Below are 20,189 nucleotides of genomic sequence, written 5' to 3' on the forward strand. Positions count from 1 at the left end.
GACCACACCGCCAACACTGCCAGCGCGTGCGGATAACTGTGATGTAAGTGATTACGCTCAGTGATTGGGTAACAAAGAACATAATGCGGCTGCTGATTCCATACCTCATGATAGTATAGTTTGATATCATACTTTGGTAACGAGGAAAACACATACCGGCAGCCATGCATCGTCACGGCCAAGATATCGTGCGGTGTTCATCAACGTGTCCGGCCTTATGAGTAATAGGACTGCCTTGGAGCCACCGTATGCACCTGCTCAAAGTTCAGGTCCCGGAGGGCTTTGCCCGCTTCGAGATGGAACTATGTACATATTGTACTCGTTAGTCTAGAGCTCGCATCCATTAGGATAAGTATTGCGCATACTAGGACGCAGCCGCTGCATTGTCTGGGGCACAATGCGATACCACTTGGGGACGAGGTCAGTTACTAGGGGTTAGGAGGAAGCTAGTCAATGTCGCACCGTAGCCAAACCTGGGAATACAGTAGCAGTAACTTCTGAATGCCTTTGTGGGATGGAATAGGTGGTTGGTTTAAGGGACCTATTCATGCGTTGAATTGATGAAATAAGCGGGTCGAGTATGTTGGAAACGCGGTGAGAGAAACCTGGATTTGGGGCAGGAGGTGCTGGCATCGATGAGGGAAAAGAGGCGACAGGCAACTGGCAGCGGACCAGCACTAACTAGGGTTACACATCACCAAACGCAAGCGCCTGGTAGGCAGTATGCAATATGCACTATCTCTTCGATATCGTATTCTCAATTTTAATGTCCTCAATTATCATGTCACATTCTCACACAATACCTACGATCTAGAGAGACGCAGCCAGTCCTCAAACCTTTTTCAAAGCATCAACTAGCGCTTCCAGACGCGGGTCCCCTACTTAGTTCAAAAGGTCCAGCGCCATATCCCTCTTGTACCGCCCCGACTCCTCGCTCAAGTCGAGCCAGCGCTCCATGTCCTGCGCGTCGGAAATCATGCGCAGCGCCGCCTCCTCGCGCCCCCGGCGGGTCACCAGGTCGAGCCGCTCCGTCCTCCGAAAATCGACGAGGACGACGCGCCCGTCGCGCTGGCGCAGGAAGTGCTGAGGGAGGGCGGCGCCGTGCAGGTAGCCCTGGTCGTGGAACGTCTGGAGGGCGGCGCGGCAGGCCCGCTTGTCCGCCTCGGGCAGCCGCCACTTGCCGCCCTGGTCGCGCAGCCGCCGCAGGATGTCCCGGAAGTTGGGCGCGCCGCCGTGGGGCTCGTCGCCCTCGATCCATTCCGATAGCAGGCCGACGGGACCGCGGCCCCGCTCCGTGACGACGCCCGCGATGGCGGGAACCACGTCGGTGGGGGCGCCCGCGTACTCGAGCGCCTGGATGATGTCGTGGTGCATGAACATCTCCGTCGCCATGTCGTCGTCGTACGAGTGTTGCTCATTGGTCACGGCGGTGGGGCCAGGGGGCGGCGCCAGAGAGGGGACCAGGCTCGAGACGAAGGCGGGGGTCCAGCGCTGGACGAGGGTGCCGTCGGGGCGCGGCCACTCGTGCGGGAACTCGGATAGCTTCAGCAGGTACGAGGGGGCCTCGGGCCCCTCCGTAAGCAGGGCGTCCTGGAACCGGACGCGGCGCAGCCGGTCCTCGCTGAGGCGGATCTGCAGTTTTTCGCTCGGGACCTTGCTCAGGGTGATCAGGTCGTCGTAGTCGTAGCGGTGGTCGATGTCCCGGGGGGACGTCCACGCCGGTCAGCTTGACTTTCAGGGGCTCAACCACGGGGTATTCAAAGTTCCTCCTCGGGTCGATGTTGTCGGACTCACCGGGCCGCCTCAGGAGGACGCACTTCATGCCGGCCGGGTAATTCCCAGGCCGCACAAGGGGGCCGGACCCGCCTTTCTGATCCCAGCCTGGGGGAAAATAGGCGGCGGCTTCCTTGGTTATCCAGAAGTACCTAATCAGCCCAAAGTATCTGGCTCGGACAACGAACCCGCCACGCTCACTCACCTCTTTGACAGCTAGAACAATCATGTTGTTCTTAGGAGAGCCTTTGGAAGCCATCTTGGATATAGTTAGTATATTGTCGTTGGTTGGAAGGCAAATTTCGGAGATGTCGACAGCAGCGTGAACGAATTGGCGCTTGCTGCAAGAGAGAGCTTTGGCGTGATGGTGACGAGAGCATAACGAGCGACTTCTTCTCTGTTTATATGTATTGGCCATCGAGGTATTCTGGGCTGGAAACAAGGCTATTGTTTCCGTGTTCTTGCCATTGTATCGCGGCCAACACAGTGTCCCTTTTACCATCGCCAGACGACAGCTTTGTTCCGACTATGACCTCACTTCTTCCACTTGTGGCACAATGAAAACCCCCTCCACTAGCCATTTATCGTATATGACACATCATCACACATCAACTCCCACCCCCAAGTCTCTTCTCCGATCGATAACCGCCTCTTTCATGAAGGGGCTGCGCGCCCGAATCTCCCCACCCCATCGGATAACGACAAAGGGCGTCGCGACAAGCCCCAACGACACCAAGCCCAGTAGCGTGCTCGCCCACTGGAACCCGAGCCCCGTGTACAGCGCCGACGAGGCCAGCGGCAGAAAAGCAATGGACAGGTTCTCGGCCAGTCCCACGGCCGCCAGCGCGCTCGCGGCGTACTTGCTGTACGCGTCGACGAGGTAGTTGGCGATGCTGATGACCACGGCCGTGGTCCCGAGCCCCACCAGGACCAGGCCCAGGGTGATGACCGGCCAGGGCACCGTGGCGTACGCCGCCCAGGCATAGATGAACATTCCACCCGTCACGCCGACGGAGCCCCCGATGACGGCGGCGTACAGCCGGGCCTCGGGAATCGGGGTCCCGGGGACTTCGGTGTTCCGGGCCTCGGAAGCTGCGTACCAGTGGTTCGTGGACAGGGAGAGCACGGTGCCCAGGCATTCGCCGACGACGATGGCGCTTTGGACGTAGCCTGCCTGCACCGGGGTCCAGCCGTAGAGCTCCCCGTACACCTGGTTGACCGAGTGCGTGAACAGGTAGATTGTCCCGAGGCTGAATGCGGCCCACATGGCGGCGACGAAGACCACACCCTCGGTGAAGAACATGTACAAGGGCCGCGTCAGGCTTTTGATGAGCAGCTGCCGCATCGGTGTCGGGTCGGCCTCCTCCGCTGTGCATGCCCTCTCATTTCCCTCGCTGCGCATCTTCTTCGCCTTGGCCCGCAGGATGGCCGCGCCGCGGGTCTCGGGGAGACCAAGGCAGAATAGGGGGAAACAGGGCCCCGGTCACGATCACCTCGACATGCCCGATCCAGCGCCACGAGCCGAAACGCTGAAGTACGGCCGACCCGACCACGGGCCCCAAGCTCGTGGCCCCGAGGTACACCAAGACGTAGAGCGCAATGGGCACACTCCGCGCCCTATCCCCATGAAAGACGTTCGAGGCAATACTCGCGACCGCATCGCTCATAATCGGCACGCACCCCCCACTGAAGAGCCTCACCACCACGAGCGTGGCGAAATTGTGAGCAAATCCGACCGGCACCAGCAGGCAGACGAAGTAGAAGTAGGTCCCCAGGACCACGGGCCGGACGCCCCAGTCCTCCAGGGCGGGGAACAGGAGGAGCGGGAACAGGGCGGCGCCGACGCCCCAGGTGGTGGTGAGCCAGTAGGCGTGCGGGAACGAGGAGGCGTCCGGGAGGCGGAAATCGGCGGAGATGGCCGCGTGGGCGACGGCGAGGATGCTGCCGTTCATGGAGCAGACGAAGCTGGCGGCGAGGCCGAGGCCAACGGCCCGCCACTTCTTGCGGGGCGGCCAGTTGAAGGGGTCTTGGCGGTCTTCTGGGCCGTTCCATGTGACGGTTTCAGCTTCTGGGGTTGGGTCTGCGTTGTAAGGTTGGTTAGAAGGAGCATGATGATAATGTGAGGGGGGAGTGCTGGACGAACCTTTGGGATTGTCCCGTGATATCTGGGGTTCATCATGCTTCACCTCGTCGGATGGGAACAGCGCATCTCTATGATCACTTGTAGAGACATGCGCTGTTGAAACACCCAAATCTCTTGGGCGTGGCGAGCTACTGGTCGTCATCATATTGGAAGATTCAGAGTACATCTGACGCTCGACATGAAAGACCAGATATGACAGGGAATGAACTCTCAATGTGTTGCAGGACTCGTACATTGACCGTTGGATCTCGAGGAAAGATCCAGCTCATATTGTCCAAGCAAAGGTCCTATTGATATACTACCCGCAACTACACTAGCATCGTAGCCTTCAAGTAAACAATGTACACTCAATATACCCTTACATACAAGTGAGAGTTGACCAAATAGGTAACTGTCCCGATTTGGTAGGAGGCCCAAACTGGTTGAGAGCTACATGACCCACCTACGGTACGTAGGACCCCATGCTTTTCTTTGAATAGGGCCTGAGCCGGGTCACAATACCCAAGGGAGAAAAGGTATAAAGACGCTAGAAGTAGTCGTCATCTATGAAGGATCATATCATATGTATGGGTTACTAAATCTACATAACTGAAGTCACGCTTCAGTCAACCAAAACAGAGCCGCATCCGCAACGGATGACTGCGAGACTCCTTGCCCGCATGCAGCCTATCCACGACCTGACCCCACCACACATCATCAAAGCCCCTTTGTTCCTGGTCCGCCCAGACCTCCTTCAGCAGGGGCACCGTGCTGTCGAACATGTGGTACCTAGTCACCCCGTCCCAGACCGAGCAGAGCCGGAGTATCTTGCCCCGCGTCGACTCGTCTCGCAGCTCGCAGCCCGCGAAGAAAAGGGGCAGCAGGGCCTGCTTGGCCACCAGGCTGCTGTCGTCGCGACAGGCGAAGACGTGGTCCGCCGTTACGCGGGCCAGCCGCGCCACCCGCATCGGAACGCGGCGCCCGGGCTCCCACTGAAAGACTCGGTATAAGTAGAGGAGCAGGCCGTTCCTCCACGCCTCGGCGCAGTGCATGCTGTCCATGTCCTGGTGCATGGAGCTTTCGTCTTGGTCGGCCGTCGGCGGCGAGATGTGTTGCCAGGACATTAGCGACTTCTCGATGTCTGAAATGACGGTGCCGTCAAACTTGACATACTGCATCGATGTGGCCTTTCTCTTCTCGGCGCTCAGTCTGGCTAGATGCATGACCACCCTCACGAGCTCCAGCGGGCATCCGCATAGACGGAAGTAGTCCCACTCATGGTCACTGGTGTTTGATGATGTTACAGCTTCGAAGTAAGAGTAGGGGAACACGCAGTCCTCTCTCGCTACGAGACTAGTGATCGCATCCCACCTGGGGAGGTCAGCTTGGTTCGAATAAGGCGGTCATTCATGACGCTGTAAGTTTCGCATACCATATTAACAAGCCCACCTGTACTACTGCTCTAGGCGATTTGGACCACACTTCGATACTGCCGCATGCTTCAAGAATGGCATATGCACCCATCAGATGCGTGCTCCAGTTTCCCCAGGCCGATTGCGTCTCCTAGTTCGCACGGGTGAGCTGAGCTGGACGAGGACCGGGGAATGCCCGAGGAGCCATTGGTGATAGCCTACATCTAGCGAGAATAAAATCACGATGGCGTCGAGCATGTGGTACACGAGTGCCAAACTGCCGGAAGTATCGAGGCCTTCGCGGAGGAGTTGGAGGGCGGTGCCCCGATGATGCTCGGTAGATTGACTTTCTACGTGATGACCAGCTAGAGCCATCGCGGCATGGACTAGAAAGAGAGGCTCCGCGCAAGCCCCCTTGCGGTACTGGAACGGGTTGATCTGTAAGTCAAATGTCAATGGGATCTTGCAGAACTCTTGATTGTCTACTACTGTTAGTATGCGCCATCGTCTCGATACGGAAGACGGTGTGGAAGCTCATACATTGGTCGAGGATAGATTCAAAGCGATGTGCGAGGCTGCTGTAGAGTATACTGGACGGTATCCATATCTGGTGATCCTGGCTCTGGGTAACGATGTCTACACCGGGTGTAGCAGTAGCCCTTTTGGACTTCGCCGGAATCTCCGTATGGTGGGTAGATCCTTCCGAGCAGTCGATAGTCCGTACTTCGTTCCCACCGATATCTGCGTGCTTAATGGCCCCGAGTAGTGAATTGCCAGCAGAAGCCTCCGATGGGATATCGCCAGACAGACTCGGCCCATCGTCATAGGGACACGCGCGACAGTCGGGGCTCGCCGTCCCGTCTGTGACAAGAACAGTTGCCAGGTCTGGAGCTTCTGAAGTGGCGGTGTTGAATTCATTACTGTTTTCAAAAGCAGGCCTTGGCTCATGATTCTGCTCCGTAGGATACTCGCAGATGAACTCGTACTGCTGTACCACATCTGCACCCTGTTTCTTCCTCCTCCGTGTAACCGACTTTTTGGTGGGCTTCCGCGACAGAGAGAACCCCGGTTGCCAATTCAGTAGCCGCCCCTTCTCAGGCATTTTCTGACGATGACCAAAGAGGAAAATTGCTGGATTGGTCAACTGATACGGCATGTAAGCAATTGAAAGGACATCAACACACCTGCATACTTTCTTTCACCTGGGAAGTAGGTAGTCGTGTTAGACGGTTGAACAACATGCTAAAAGAGGCCCCACCCACCAAGACTTTCCCAGCGGGCGGGACTAGCTGGCTGTACCCACTGAATCTTACCCTATTAGGACAGTTACCTCTTTGGGACAGTTGCCGCTTCTGGATGCCATTTACCTTCAGGGGTACAGCAACGGCCTGCGCGTTATATACCGCTGGGGGAAAACGCAGAACCAGGGTAATACTCTATTTTTGGTTGGAATGTTAGCAGTGATTGCCCACCCACTACCACCTGGAGTCTAGGTGCTCTCTCGATAGAGGTGGAGGAACCCCGGGGTAGAACAGTCCTCAGGCAAGTCAGCAGTCGAGATAAACCGCAACAGTCTGGTGCAAAGTTGACAACACTCCCATAGAAGGGGCCTTCATCGAGGCCTCATACACATGGTGGCTCCTCGCTCACAGAACCCGAAACAGAAGGCGCCGCGATGCGGCTTTTCCATAGTCGCTCCAAAGCGAAAGCAGACCTAATTTTACTATTCATGCTAGACTGCACACCACAACGCTGTATAGGATTGGATCAATCAAGGTCTCAGTCGAAATTCACGTATATTGCTTTGTAAATGATTTTCAAGATCGATAAGATGTCGCCGGTTCCATTCTACGGGACCAGTATATATCATACGCCTTACTCCTCTTGTGGGTATCCTAGAAGTACGTCGCCGTTTACACCGTCTCGATGTAACGCTTGATCTCCCATTCCGTGACCGCCTCATCCCATACCTGAAATAGAGCTTGTTAGCATTCTGTTTGCGATTCAGTGCGACTATCTCAACACTTACCCGGATCTCGTGGCGCCGTGTGCCGCCGAAATGGTCCACAAAGTCATCTCCAAACACCTCGCGCGCAATGCTGTCTTTCGCCATGAACATGTCCGTCGCCTCTTTCAAGCTCTTCGCAAGTCGAATACCCTGGTCGGAGCCGCCGCCAACGTCTTCGCCCTTGCCCAGTGGTGCTGTCTTGAGCTCCAGCTTCTTCTCGATACCCCGCCATCCCAGGCCCATAAGCGCGGCCATGACGAAGTGAGGGTTAGCATCAGCTCCTGGCACTCGCAGCTCGAACCGTGTTGCGCCCGGCTTCGCGGTGGGGGGCGAAATTAACCTGATGGAGGCCGCACGGTGCTCCAGGCCCCATGAGACCGTCACTGGTGCCCAGAAGTTCTCCACCAGGCGCTTGTAAGAGTTGATGGTCGGCGCAAGCATCGGCATGACGTAAGGTAGGCCCTCAATCAAGCCTGCGAGGAATTGCCGTCCCATATCGCTCAGGTATGCAGCATCGGGGTACGGAGCGTTCTCGTCCTTGGTCTCCCGGTAGAAGAGGTTCTTGCCATCCTTGTCCACAATGGAGAAATGGACATGGCCACTGTTACCAGGCAGTCCAGATCTCGGCTTGGCCATGAAACACGGCACAATGTTGTACTTGGTCGCGACCGACTTCACGACGTATTTGAACATACTGACGCGATCCGCCATGTCGCTGACCTCGCCAAATTCCAATGCGGCCTCAAAGACTCCCGGGCCACTCTCCGTATGCCATCCCTCAATGTCACAGTTGAACTTGGCGCAAGTATCGTATATGTCGTAGTAATAGTCTTGATTGTGCACCGGCCGAGTAATGCTGTATCCGAACATACCTTCGGTGAGTGACGGAAGTGCGTGGGCAGGGTTGTTTTGCAAGAAGGCGGCAGGGCTCGTCTCGTTCGGGGGCAACTTGTACTGGAAGAATTCCAACTCGCCTGTTACGGGGAATAAGTCAGTATAGTTGCATCGCAACGGTGCAGGAACAAAAAGGATAAGTACGAACCTCCAGCCATGCCACCAAAGCCCTTAGCTTTCAACTTGTCCAATTGGACTTTGAGAAGACCTCTAGGGTCGGCGCAAATGGGCTCCTGGGTATCGGGATCCAAGAAGTTGAGCAGGAAGAAGGGCACATTGTCCTCCCAGGGGATACGACGGAAGCTCTTGAGGTCAACCTCGGCGAGAATATCGTGGTAGCCGTTTTCCTTGTTGCTGACCTTCAGCTCCTGGGCGTACAGCAGATCATGCATGTCCCAGCCGAAGATGACAGAGCAGAAGCCAAGGCCGGACTTGGCGACGGAAAGGAACTTCTTCTTGGAGACAATCTTGCCTCGAAGCTGGCCATCGACGTCAATACCGGCCAGCTTTACCTTGTTGTCATCTTTGAGGAGCTCCGACAGCGACTCCAACGTGACTTCTTGTTGCGGTGCAGCCATTTTGGCAGGCTTTCGGGAGCACGGTTCGGAGAAAACGTGCTTGGGGCGAATTGAAGTTTCTAGCAACTCGAGATCTGAATGCGATTGCAATGGAGGGGTTGTCGCATCGATTGCGAAAGAAGCGGATGGGGAAGAGAGCGACTTTTTCGCAGTGAAGCAATAAATCTATGTTTGTATTGGTATTGGTAAGAATGACAACGGAGAAAGCGATCACCAAACGACACCAATTGCAGCGAAAGAATACACTGAAAGAGGGCGGGAGACTTGGCCAAGGGGATACAGTTAGTTTGCCGTGTAGCGGTTCAGCCCGCCAGCCTCCAAAGTCCAAATGATGACGTGGGGCCACCATCGTGATAAGCCAAGCTACCCCGTAAAACGGATGCGCGCTTTATCGCCAAGGAATCCTGGTCATCCTGGCGGTCATCCCGCATTTCTTTGTTTTCTCGCCCGTTGTCGCTTGGTCACTCGACCACTGCGATAAGAGGGGTTGGAACGGAAGAGGATCGACAGAACAAACATCCATGATGCTATCGCCAGATGACACCCCTAGAATAGCATCAAGACTTGCTCGGATTTGAGACGAACAGAAGATTGAGACACAACGGCAGGCAGCTTGAGACGACAAGACACTAAAAGTGGTCCAGATGCAGGGGCTCGCAAGTCGAGGGGCAGTTCTGGGGCATTGGCCATGGCGGGGTCCTGAGCACAACGTCACTGCACAATACCAACTTTGCTTGCTTTGGCTGCTGGCTGCTTCCACGCAACAGAGAGATAGCCCGCAACTTCTCTTGCGTCCACGAGGACATTAAGATGTGCCTCCCCTATCTCCTATTCAACAAGACCAAACGGGTTTACGTATGCAACTGGGCTGGTAGGCGGCTAGACTTGGAGATACCTAGTTGATAGTCTTGGCGATAGCTTATCTATTACCTAACTGCGCATAGGGGTAGCGAGTCAAGCTGTCGCGATCCCTGTTGGTGCAGTTTATTGCCTGTTTCCGTATGTACAAGCCGGGAAACTCACGTTATTGCAAGGTTAATAGGTGCGTGATGTGTTGTTCCAAGACGCCGGGATCGCCGCTGCGTATTAAGCTTACTTGTAGCCATCTGCGTCTTCGTACGTGGAGGTATACAGAGCTTACCAAATTTGTATATTCATGAATTCGTATTGATATTCAAAGATCACCAACGCTGGCCAACGCACGCCAGCCGACGCCAGCTCAAGCCAGCTAAGGCCAGCTCACCGTCCTACTAAATACTACTCGACTCGACTGGCGCCATCCCAAGATAAGGGCGGCACGTTATCATGGCCGATCCAGATTTGTCTCCGCTCTTTCTGAGTTTCCGGTAGTCACGGAAAGGGACCACCCCGCCAAACGAACCTCCTATATCGCAGCGCAGCGAGTCAACATACAATCAAGTATCACCCACCACTTGGTTCAACCTGTGTAGCAACTCGACTTTCTCAACTTATCCCCTCCTTCCGTACACAACAGGCAAAACACTCATTCGTGTATCGTTTCACATTGCGCATACCCTCTTTCCCAATATACTTATTCGAAGACTCCAAGAAACAATGAGCTCCGCAGGTCGTCTTGCTGGCAAGAATGCCTTGATCACTGGTGCCGCCGGGTAGGTCTCCGTCTCCAATCACAAAACGCCCTCGAAGCTTCGCTCCGCCTATCGGGCGCGCTCCCCAACTCGATAGCCGCGTCTGTCTCTGCAGCTCAATTGGTTCCCCTGCAGGACAGAGAAACCAGTGTAGCATCACCGAGAAGCTGCTGTGTATTTACCAACCAAACCGCAAGCATGCTGACACCACAGACAGTGGCATTGGTCTCGAGACCTGCATCCTCTTCGCCAAGGAGGGGGCCAGCGTGTTGATGGCCGATATCTCGGAGCCCGCCCTGGCGAAAGCCAAGGCCAAGGTCACACAGCTGGTCCCCAATGCCCCCCGCGTTGAGACGGTGGTAAGTTTGCATCCCACAGGCCGCAGCAGCAGCCAATTGCCCCTTTGAGCATGGCAGGGTATTACAGATACTAACGTGTTGCGCCCTTGCGCTTTTCGTGCAGATCTGCGATGTCTCCAAGGAATCCTCCGTCCAGGCCGCGATCGAGTCGCTCGACGCCTGGGGCGGCCTCGACGTCATCTTCAACAACGCGGGCATCATGCACGCCAAGGACGACGACGCGATCGGCACCCCCGAGGCCATCTGGGACCTGACCATGAACATCAACGTCAAGGGCGTCTGGTTCGGCTGCAAGCACGCTGTCCAGGCCCTGCGCCGCAACAAGAAGACCAAGGGCAGCGTCATCAACACGGCCTCCGTCGTCGCCCTGGCCGGCGCCGCGACCCCGCAGCTGGCCTACACGGCGTCCAAGGGCGCGGTGCTGGCCCTGACGCGCGAGCTCGCCATGGTGCACGCGCGCGAGGGCTTCCGCTTCAACTCGCTCTGCCCGGCGCCCCTCAACACCCCGCTGCTGCAGGACTGGCTCGGCGACGACCAGGCCAAGCGCCTGCGCCGCGAGATCCACTTCCCCACCGGCCGCTTCGGCGAGGCCATCGAGCAGGCCCACGCCGTCGTCTTCCTGGCCTCGGACGAGGCCAGCTTCGTCAACGGCCACGACATGGTCGTCGACGGCGGCATGACCAAGGCCTACGTCACCCCCGAGGGCCCCCCGGCTCCGGCCCCCACCAACAACGCCTCCAAGGACTCCCTCTGAAGGTTCGGCCGGATCAAGCCGGCACTTTGATTTAACTGAAAGACCCTGATAGGGCATGCATGCATGATTTACCGAAATGTAGACTGGGAATCTCTTCCTATCTGCTTGATGACCATATATCCTGGGGACGGCGGCTTGGTGGGAACCAGGCGTCAGATTTTCCCCGATGGAACGGAGCATGGCGTTTTCCTTTTTGCTGGATGTGGACTGGGCAAGAAGAGTTTACGATGAGAGCTTCAATGTTCGCTAGATAAGATAACGAACTCCATAGCATGATGATATGATGCTTGACACACATACACACTCCGATGGGGTACTTCTCTCGCTCTGCCTGCTGCGTACTGAATTTGTTTAAATAAGGTAAAAAGTGTTTGGTCGATCGTTAAATGTATGGCACCTATGTTCACCCAAAACGCCACCCAATGCTGCTACTTTCATTCATACCGAAGCCTCTAAGCCATGGTTATACCGAACCTTACGATCCCTCCTTTTCTATAACCGAATCAGTGAAACTGCCCCTCCGTGTTACCCTCTCCCATACTCCGGCTCCCACTGCTCCCGCTCTGGATCGCCCCGAGGATGCCGTCAATGTACGACGCCCCGCTCCACTTCTGGTGCGTCAGCACGTCGCAGTCGAGCTCCTTCTCGCGGCGCTGGACCAAATTCACATAGGCGAGCATGCCGTCCTCCTTGTAGGCCTTGGCCAGCTCGTTGGTGATGGTGGCGGTGCTGTGCAGGCCCGCGAGCGAGATGAGCTGCAGCACGAACCCCTCGCGCGCCAGGTCCCAAATGAAGGACTTGAGCGTCGCGTCCGTGAAGCCGTGCGCCATCCAGTTGAACGAGGGGCTCAGGTTGTAGACGAGCCCCTTGCCGGGCAGGGCGGCGCGGACGGCGCGGGCGAGGTCCGTGGCCACCTGCACGTTGGGGTCGCCCGTCTCGACCCACAGCAGGTCGGCGTAGGGCCCGAAGGCGATGGCGCGCTTCGTGGCGGCCCGCATGCCGGCGCAGAAGTGGTAGAAGCCCTCGCGCGTGCGCGGGATGTCCCAGTCGAAGTAGACGGGCTCGCCGGTGAGCAGGCCGGTAATGTTGCGCCGCCCGTTGATGCCCATGTCGGGTTCGGCCTCGACGGCGGCGGTGTAGTCGCTGTCGATCTTGTCCTGCGGGATGCCGTGTTTCTGGAGGTGGGCGACGGCGGCCTCGTCGAAGGTGACGAGCTTGGTGTTCTTGACCCAGTCGGCCTCGAAGGCGTCGATTTCGGCGCCTGTCGCGCCGGCGGCTTCCATCTCCTGCAGCGTCTCGGCGAGCGGCACGTGGCCATGATCAGCGACGCCCAGGATGAACTCGTGGTCTCGCACGTCGATGTCGCTGGATATGAGCTTGCCGCTCTCCGAGTCGGTGCGGGCCAGGACGAGGTTCTCGGTGCCCATGACATCCCACTGGAAGCGCGCCGCGAGCAGACGATTGATGTGCTCGCCCGTGGGTACCAGGACCTTACCGGCCAAGTGGCCGCACTTCTTGCCGCCATGGAGCTGGTCCTCGAAATGCACGGCCGCCGCGCCGTTTTCGGCGAACAGCTTGGCGAGCTTGAGGACGGCGCTCAGACCGCCGTGGCCAGTATCACCATCCGCGATGATGGGCCGCAGGTAGTCGACGTAGGGCGTGCTGGCGCGTTCTTGGGGGGTCATCTTGCGCCGCAGGTCCCACTGCTTGCGGTCGTGCATGGACTGGGCCTTGGCCATGCGCTGGACCTGGTTGGGCACCGTGTTGTAGGGGTAGTCGCCGAAGTCGGGCGAGACCTCGTTGGTCGAGGTCAGGACCGAAGAGCAGGCCCAGCCGGAGAGGTACAGGACCTCCTGGTGCGGGGCCTGCTGCGTCATCTGCACGGGGTCGATGGCGCCCATGGTGTGGATGGGCTCGCCCTTGGCCGCGCGTTGCTGGACCAGGTCGAACAGCTTGCGGGCCATGACCGAGCTCGGGTAGGTCTGGGTCTGCGAGCCGCGCTTCGACACGACGTCGGCGGCGGTGTAGGGCCTCCGGATGCCCGCGTACCGCGGCGACGCCCACCAGGCTTCCACGTCTTTGACCTGCTGCTCGTACAGGGCGTCTTCGGCGGCGCCGGCTTTCGAGGACTCGGGGAGGAGCTGGAAGGAGTCGGAGGGGAGGGCGGCGGATAGCGGCGGCTCTACGGGCGGCAGAGACATCTTGCTCACGGTACTCGAAAGAGCGCGTGTGGCGGCCAAGGCTGGTGATGATGTCTTGCGCAACGTGGGGGCGACCCGACGGGGAGCTCTGAACACGGCTCTTCGAAGCATCGTGTTCTCTCTCTAAGTCACGACTTGATCGGGTATGCGGGTGTTGGGATGGGAATCAAGACGCTAAAGTCGAACAAAACACAAAAGACAGCATTTGCGGGAATATAGGGATCTGGAATGGGTTGCCACACAGAGGCAGAGAAAGAAGCGACAGTTCGGCCGAGGCTCGGTATTACGACATGACGGAACTGCAGGTGAATGGAAATATTGGAGGTACAGCTGCCGACGACAAGCGCTAACCCGAACCCCCTAACTCCCCAGAAGTGGGCGGGCAGGTTGGGGTGATACCCGCTAAATTACCCCGTCTTTACCGCCCCGTCATTGGCCAATGGGCCCCTGATAAGCCCCCAGTCTTACCCTCGGCTCACCGCGGGGTAACGCGGGTCCCTCCCGCTTAACGTTGAACTGCTGGTCAGCCTGTATCACTCCGTCACTGCACTTTGAAATCAATGGGCGCCCCTAATTGTCAAGTTGTTTCCTCCCGTTCGCCCTTGAATCTCACCCTGACCCGTACCTTCCTACCACAACATGCGTACGCTGGTACATATTGTGACCCCACACCGCTGCGTAGTACGTCAGGGTCAACCTCCTTCGCAGCAAGCAGCAGCAGCACCCAATTGGACGTGACAAACAGCTCGGTAAACTCGATAAAATGCTCTTCCGATCCATGAGTCGATTGGACATGCAAGTTGTTGTTTTTGTTTGCTGCTTGTCCGAATTTCTGAGCGAAGCCGCCTCGTCAAATAATTCTCTCTTCTTGACTCCTACTTGCTCGTAGGACAGTCCCCCCGTAGACCAAGCAAGAGGTCGACATTTAATACATTTGGTGTTTCTCGCATCCCCATTCTCCATCAGCCCGTACTTCTGGACTTCTTCACCCTGCAATAGCCGAGGTCCCGCAAACAATCTCACAGTCAAGATGGCTATGAACATACGAACAACCGCAAGAGCGCTGGGCGCTATTCGTGTAAGTTGAAACAGAAAACAGTATTCGCATATTGCTGTTTAATCGTTATGTTTCTTCCATGGCCTGCTTGGCGATCGAGTTTGGTGTATCCTGAGCTAAGACCGTCTCATTCCAGCCCCGGGCTGTGTCCGCTGTCGCGATACCATCGGCGCGATGCTACTCTACATCCGAACCCGATCTGAAGACGACACTGAAGGAGGTCATCCCTGCGAAGCGAGAGCTCTTGAAGAAAGTCAAGGCCAATGGCAACAAGGTCATTGGCGAAGTCAAGATCGAGAATACCATTGGCGGTATGAGGTACATACAGACCCCTCCAAGCTCACCCCACCCCCACTGAGGCGTATGCTAATACCCCCTGTCGCGCAGAGGCCTGAAAGCTATGGTCTGGGAAGGTTCCGTCCTCGACGCTGACGAGGGCATTCGATTCCATGGCCGCACGATCAAGGACTGCCAGAAGGAGCTCCCGAAAGGGCGCTCGGGCACGGAAATGCTGCCCGAAGCCATGTTCTGGCTGCTCCTGACTGGCCAAGTCCCTTCGGTCAACCAGACCCGACAGTTCTCCAAGGAGCTCGCCGAGCAGGCTGTGCTCCCCGACTTCGTCAACAAGGTCCTGGACGGCTTCTCCACCGACCTTCACCCCATGACTCAGTTCGCAATTGCCGTCAGCGCCCTGAACTACACCTCCAAATTCGCCAAGGCGTACGAGGCGGGTATCAACAAGGCCGACTACTGGGAGCCTACATTCGACGATGTGATCAGCCTATTGGCCAAGCTGCCGACGATTGCCGCCAAGATCTACCAGAACTCGTACCGTGGCGGAGGCGCACTCCCCGCCGACGTGGACATCAATCAGGATTGGTCCTACAACTTTGCTGCCATGCTCGGCAAGGGCGGTAAGGAGAACGAGAACTTCCAAGATCTCTTGAGACTTTACCTTGCTCTCCACGGTGACCACGAAGGCGGAAACGTTTCCGCGCACGCTACTCACCTGGTCGGAAGCGCCCTCAGCGATCCCTTCCTATCTTACAGTGCCGGTCTGCAGGGTCTCGCTGGACCTTTACACGGGTATGTAGTTCTTTCCCAATCTTTTCAAGAAGTTGCTAATGTTCTGCTCTAGTCTTGCCGCTCAAGAAGTGCTCCGATGGATCCTCCAGATGCAAAAGTCGATAGGAACCAGCTACTCCGAAAAGGACGTACACGACTACCTCTGGTCGACGCTGAACTCGGGTCGCGTGGTGCCTGGCTACGGCCACGCCGTGCTGCGAAAGCCCGACCCTCGCTTCGAGGCGCTGATGGACTACGCCTCGTCGCGGCCAGAGATCGCCAAGGACCCCGTCTTCCAGCTGGTCAAGCTTAACAGCGAGGTCGCGCCCGAAGTGCTGAAGAAGCACGGCAAGACCAAGAACCCGTACCCCAACGTCGACTCCAGCTCGGGCGTCCTGTTCCACCACTACGGTTTCCATGAGACCTTGTACTACACCGCGACGTTCGGCGTCAGCCGCGGACTGGGCCCGCTGGCCCAGCTGATCTGGGATCGCGCCCTGGGTCTGCCCATCGAGCGCCCCAAGAGCATCAACCTGGCCGGCCTGCTCAAGGCGGCTGAGGCTTGAGTTGAGGGAGGAGACAAGGAAGGAGATGATTCTTATTGTCGCATTGCGTGATTCTTAGACTGGACTGTGAGCCGGCGTTTTCTGGCCCTAATGTTGGAATGCATTAGAATGTTTTAGCTTCAGCCCTGCGCAAGATGTTTTCTAATTGAACTGTTTCAACCTGCCTGTTTGCTCATTCCACTTCTTTCCAGCTGCATTGATCTTGATTGTGTTCCATCACGACAACCTTCAAGTAATACAGGTCGGTGTAAAGAGCTGGCCGTCCTCGAGGACCCCCTTCTGCTCTCCTACCCAGGCGGCCTGTATCGGCATGCCCCGCGAGGATGAGCAATGCGGGGTGATCCAACATGCCATTCATGGAATCGCATCCTGCAAGGCTCTATCCTGATGCACTGCTACCGCAAAGGACCCTATGTGCTTCTAAATTTGGCCCGTCCGTCAGCATTGGGTTGCATTTCTCAAGAGCAATTTCCACTACGACGCATCCTCATAGTGCATCGCGCATATCGAGAAGGCTAGATTCCCTCCCAATCTAGAAATCCCATAGTGCTTCGCGCTCCGTTGTCATGCTCTTGGTTCCGCTTTATGGCAGGTTACGTTTCGTGCAGTCGACTTCCGAACGTTCTGGCCGCCCGGGACGCATGCGCCTACCATTCAGCCGGGTATTGCCGTGGGGCTCGCCCGCAGGACTGGGACCCGGCCAGTGGTCGATCGTCTTTGGGCATTTCCCTTTTCTCTCTCCCACTTGGAAGGACGCGGTGGAACGCGATGGTGAGTGGACCCTGGAGCCATGCGAGGGCATTGTGTGCACTTGCGAGCCAGTCATCCAAGCTTGCATGCATTGGTAGTTTACCCCTGATCCTCGGCAAAGAGGCTAAAAGGGGGTCAATAATCGGTGATTGGCCAGAGCGGACAATTGCCAAATCCAGCTTACTTGCTCTCCGTAGGTAGCTAAGTAGGAATGCGGAGGATCCAACGATATGCGACGGGCGGTCCTGACCGAGGTCACCGAGTCTCCGGTGTATTACCTTAAATTTCAACAAATCTGTGGTCGACGTTACCTGAACTAGTCTCTTCTGGTCTTCGAGACACAGAAATTACCGATCCTTTTATCATGTGGAATATGGCAATGGCACCGATTCTCCATACTTTCGACGATGCATGGTGAGTCTCAGCTCGTATGGCTCGCCTATCTTTTGAGGGGACACGAATGTTGACTCAACTCAGCTCGTCGACGCACCCTTCCGAGCCCAATCACGTCAGGTGATGGTCTGCCTAGCGAAGAGTGGGTTGAGCCAGATGTCAAGTATGCCTCATCTTGGCTAGCTTCTTAGGCCATTTCCAACAAGTCCAGCTGGCCCTCACATCGCCCATGCAAGGCCAATTAAGCTTAATCTATCAGACCCCTATTCTGAGTCAAAAATAGTATCGAATACTACCTCGCAGCCCCAGAAGCCCCATTCTCCCTCGGTGGCACCATGTTGATCTGGTCCACAGACCGGACCTAGATCTCTCCCCTCTTGGTCGGGCGGTGTGTTGACACGAACAAGCGTATCCCGCCCAGCTGTCAAAATCCGCGCTGGAAACTCAGAGCAACGACGTTGCCGCAATCTTGGACCAATCTTATTCGTGCACGGTGATCTGAGTCACTAGTTTCCTTTGCTCTCTCATCATCTCATCTTCCTCTAGCAAATCCCCGAGCGACCAACCACGACCCGTCTAACGGCCTGTCCCGTGAGAACCTCCACTGAGGTCCAACGACTTCAACTCTCGGTTTGTCATGAGTTTCTCTTGCTTCTATTTAAAGAAACGCTCCACAGACCAGGTTCGAGGCTGGTCTCGCGGCTCTCTATGTCGTCTCTTAATATATCTTTCATCTAAACGCCTTTCGCTTCTCTATTCAACCGCAAACTCCATTGCAGCTGATGGAGCGCCGCTACTGTGCCATCTGGGCCAAGCTCCCTCACTAGCCCCCTCTTGCCTTTCCAGCTAGAGATGCAAGCGCTGGGCAATGCTGACAGTCTTCATCTATGCATGGAGCAATCTAATTCTTGCTCTCCTCGGAGTAAGCAGCGCCTTTTCTTTTTCTCCAGGCCGTGGCTGGCTGTATTGCTTCGCTGCATCACGACATGGTACCATGGGCGTCCGGCGTCCAGCGCCCATGCTCTAGACCATTGTTCGCCCATCAGCTCCTATCAGCATCGAAGTACGTGTTTGTGGTACGGAGCAGGGTTCCTACTGTCTGCCGCCTTACGAGGAAATGCGAAGCGGAGAGTGATGGGAGAGAACCATCCAGCCGGCTTCGGAACGTAGCACGAGTTCTACACGATGGAGTCCACTTTCGATGAAGCGAGATGAGTATAAATACTACACCAATGTCACCCACGACGGTCGATCTTTCCCACTTCAGCAGCTTCGACACCAGACTAGACACCTCCCGAGCAGCCCACTAGAGACCAGTTTGGTAACACAGCGTTGCCATCCCTTCCGTGACTCCTTTCAGGTCAAGATTCACACCTACTTCCCCTTTTACCCCTTTTGTTTCCACTATCACCCCGGCCCCCTTTTCTTCAAAATGCGGTCCTATGTTGCTGCCCTTCTGCCCTTCCTCGCGGCCGCCAACCCCATCGGCATCATTGGCGACGGCGACCTGCCCTCGCCCGACAGCATCCAGATCATCAGCTCGTCGTCCTCGGGTAACGGTTGCCCTCAGGGTACAGTGACCACCGACATCTCCCCTGACCGCACTGTAAGTCTTCCACCAGAAACAACCCCCTTCCTAATTTTCCCCTTGTGAGCCACCGGGGAAAAAAAAAAAAAAGAAAAAACAATAGTCGGTTGACACATGCTTGCTCGCTCCCCACAGGTCATCACGTTCGGCTTCGACGGGTTCCAGACCTACATCGGGCCCGGCACCCAGGTCGCGGACCGCACCAAGAACTGCCAGCTGCACCTGAACCTCAAGTACCCCGGCGGCTTCCAGTACGCCCTGGTCGACTCGACCTACCACGGGTACGCCCAGCTCGAGAAGGGCGTGACGGGGACTTTCTTGTCGACCTACTACTTCTCGCAGGATGCTTCTGCTACGGTATGATTGCTTTTTGTTTCTTTTCTACTACTCAGGATTGTACTCGAGAAAGTACGCTCAGCATACTTGCGCCGCACTCCCTATTGACGCGCCAGTCGACACCAACGACTCCTTATTTCTTTCCCCTCAACATCTTCAACAGTTCGCATTCCCATCTCCACTCCTCTCCTCGCTTCACACACGTATACTCACTCATCATCCCCACCCATCGCAGACCACGACCCGCACCTCCATCAGCGGCGGCGGCGCCTGGGAGGGCGGCCAGGTGTACACCAAGGAGGACAAGATCCCGACGACGTCGGTCATCTGGTCGCCCTGCGGCCAGACGGGCCTGCTCAACATCAACAACCGCATCGCCCTGACCAGCACCAACTCGTCCGCCTTCGGCCAGATCTCCGACGACGACGCCACCGTCGCCTTCACCCAGCAGCTGCACGTCAACTGGCAGACTTGCAACCAGTAAGGTGGGGGAATGGGCACTGTAGATGGGGGGAGGTGTCCAGAAAGGGGGCTTGGGGGTAGGGGGAAAGAGAGCTGGGCAAAGGGGGTGGGAGGGGGTCGGGATTCCCAACAGCCATTCGTTTGTCTTTACGTGCATCGTTGTGTAGCGCTCGGCAGCGGGGTCGATTGCGAGACTACCAGCGCCTCTTGGTATGAATTGAGATGGACGGGTGGAATCAGCGATAGGGGGTTCTCCTACTT

At 56.7% G+C, this 20,189-nt stretch overlaps 9 protein-coding genes across 9 annotated transcripts; 3 read left to right on the forward strand and 6 right to left on the reverse strand.

Annotated features, from left to right (window-relative positions):
* Positions 1-882: 882 nt before the first annotated feature.
* On the reverse strand, positions 883-2,032 carry PG985_012708 (uncharacterized protein; the record flags this gene model as incomplete). Its single annotated transcript, XM_066832474.1, has 2 exons — positions 883-1,632; positions 1,718-2,032. 2 exons carry the CDS (start codon positions 2,030-2,032, stop codon positions 883-885), a joined length of 1,065 nt encoding a protein of 354 aa, XP_066680524.1.
* A 342-nt stretch (positions 2,033-2,374) lies between these two features.
* On the reverse strand, positions 2,375-3,118 carry PG985_012709 (MFS general substrate transporter; the record flags this gene model as incomplete). Its single annotated transcript, XM_066832475.1, has 1 exon — positions 2,375-3,118. One exon carries the CDS (start codon positions 3,116-3,118, stop codon positions 2,375-2,377), a length of 744 nt encoding a protein of 247 aa, XP_066680525.1.
* A 37-nt stretch (positions 3,119-3,155) lies between these two features.
* Positions 3,156-4,061, reverse strand: PG985_012710 (Major facilitator superfamily domain- general substrate transporter; the record flags this gene model as incomplete). The annotated part of the gene is made up of 1 exon (XM_066832476.1): positions 3,156-4,061. One exon carries the CDS (start codon positions 4,059-4,061, stop codon positions 3,156-3,158), a length of 906 nt encoding a protein of 301 aa, XP_066680526.1.
* Positions 4,062-4,521: 460 nt separating this feature from the next.
* PG985_012711 (uncharacterized protein) lies at positions 4,522-6,409 on the reverse strand (the record flags this gene model as incomplete). Its single annotated transcript, XM_066832477.1, has 4 exons — positions 4,522-5,266; positions 5,328-5,458; positions 5,530-5,789; positions 5,848-6,409. The coding sequence occupies 4 exons, from the start codon at positions 6,407-6,409 to the stop codon at positions 4,522-4,524; spliced, it is 1,698 nt and encodes a 565-aa protein (XP_066680527.1).
* An 811-nt stretch (positions 6,410-7,220) lies between these two features.
* PG985_012712 (uncharacterized protein) lies at positions 7,221-8,787 on the reverse strand (the record flags this gene model as incomplete). Its single annotated transcript, XM_066832478.1, has 3 exons — positions 7,221-7,277; positions 7,337-8,289; positions 8,358-8,787. The coding sequence occupies 3 exons, from the start codon at positions 8,785-8,787 to the stop codon at positions 7,221-7,223; spliced, it is 1,440 nt and encodes a 479-aa protein (XP_066680528.1).
* A 1,575-nt stretch (positions 8,788-10,362) lies between these two features.
* On the forward strand, positions 10,363-11,510 carry PG985_012713 (Levodione reductase; the record flags this gene model as incomplete). Its single annotated transcript, XM_066832479.1, has 3 exons — positions 10,363-10,418; positions 10,615-10,756; positions 10,860-11,510. 3 exons carry the CDS (start codon positions 10,363-10,365, stop codon positions 11,508-11,510), a joined length of 849 nt encoding a protein of 282 aa, XP_066680529.1.
* Positions 11,511-12,013: 503 nt separating this feature from the next.
* Positions 12,014-13,822, reverse strand: PG985_012714 (2-methylisocitrate lyase; the record flags this gene model as incomplete). Its single annotated transcript, XM_066832480.1, has 1 exon — positions 12,014-13,822. One exon carries the CDS (start codon positions 13,820-13,822, stop codon positions 12,014-12,016), a length of 1,809 nt encoding a protein of 602 aa, XP_066680530.1.
* Positions 13,823-14,741: 919 nt separating this feature from the next.
* On the forward strand, positions 14,742-16,399 carry PG985_012715 (2-methylcitrate synthase; the record flags this gene model as incomplete). Its single annotated transcript, XM_066832481.1, has 4 exons — positions 14,742-14,789; positions 14,905-15,086; positions 15,156-15,854; positions 15,907-16,399. 4 exons carry the CDS (start codon positions 14,742-14,744, stop codon positions 16,397-16,399), a joined length of 1,422 nt encoding a protein of 473 aa, XP_066680531.1.
* A 2,575-nt stretch (positions 16,400-18,974) lies between these two features.
* Positions 18,975-19,950, forward strand: PG985_012716 (Secreted protein; the record flags this gene model as incomplete). Its single annotated transcript, XM_066832482.1, has 3 exons — positions 18,975-19,148; positions 19,266-19,487; positions 19,702-19,950. 3 exons carry the CDS (start codon positions 18,975-18,977, stop codon positions 19,948-19,950), a joined length of 645 nt encoding a protein of 214 aa, XP_066680532.1.
* Positions 19,951-20,189: the final 239 nt, after the last annotated feature.

This window comes from Apiospora marii, assembly GCF_038362585.1.
Source record: "Apiospora marii strain CBS 49790 chromosome Unknown utg000009l_segment0_segment0, whole genome shotgun sequence".
NCBI classification, from domain to species: Eukaryota; Fungi; Ascomycota; class Sordariomycetes; order Amphisphaeriales; family Apiosporaceae; genus Apiospora; species Apiospora marii.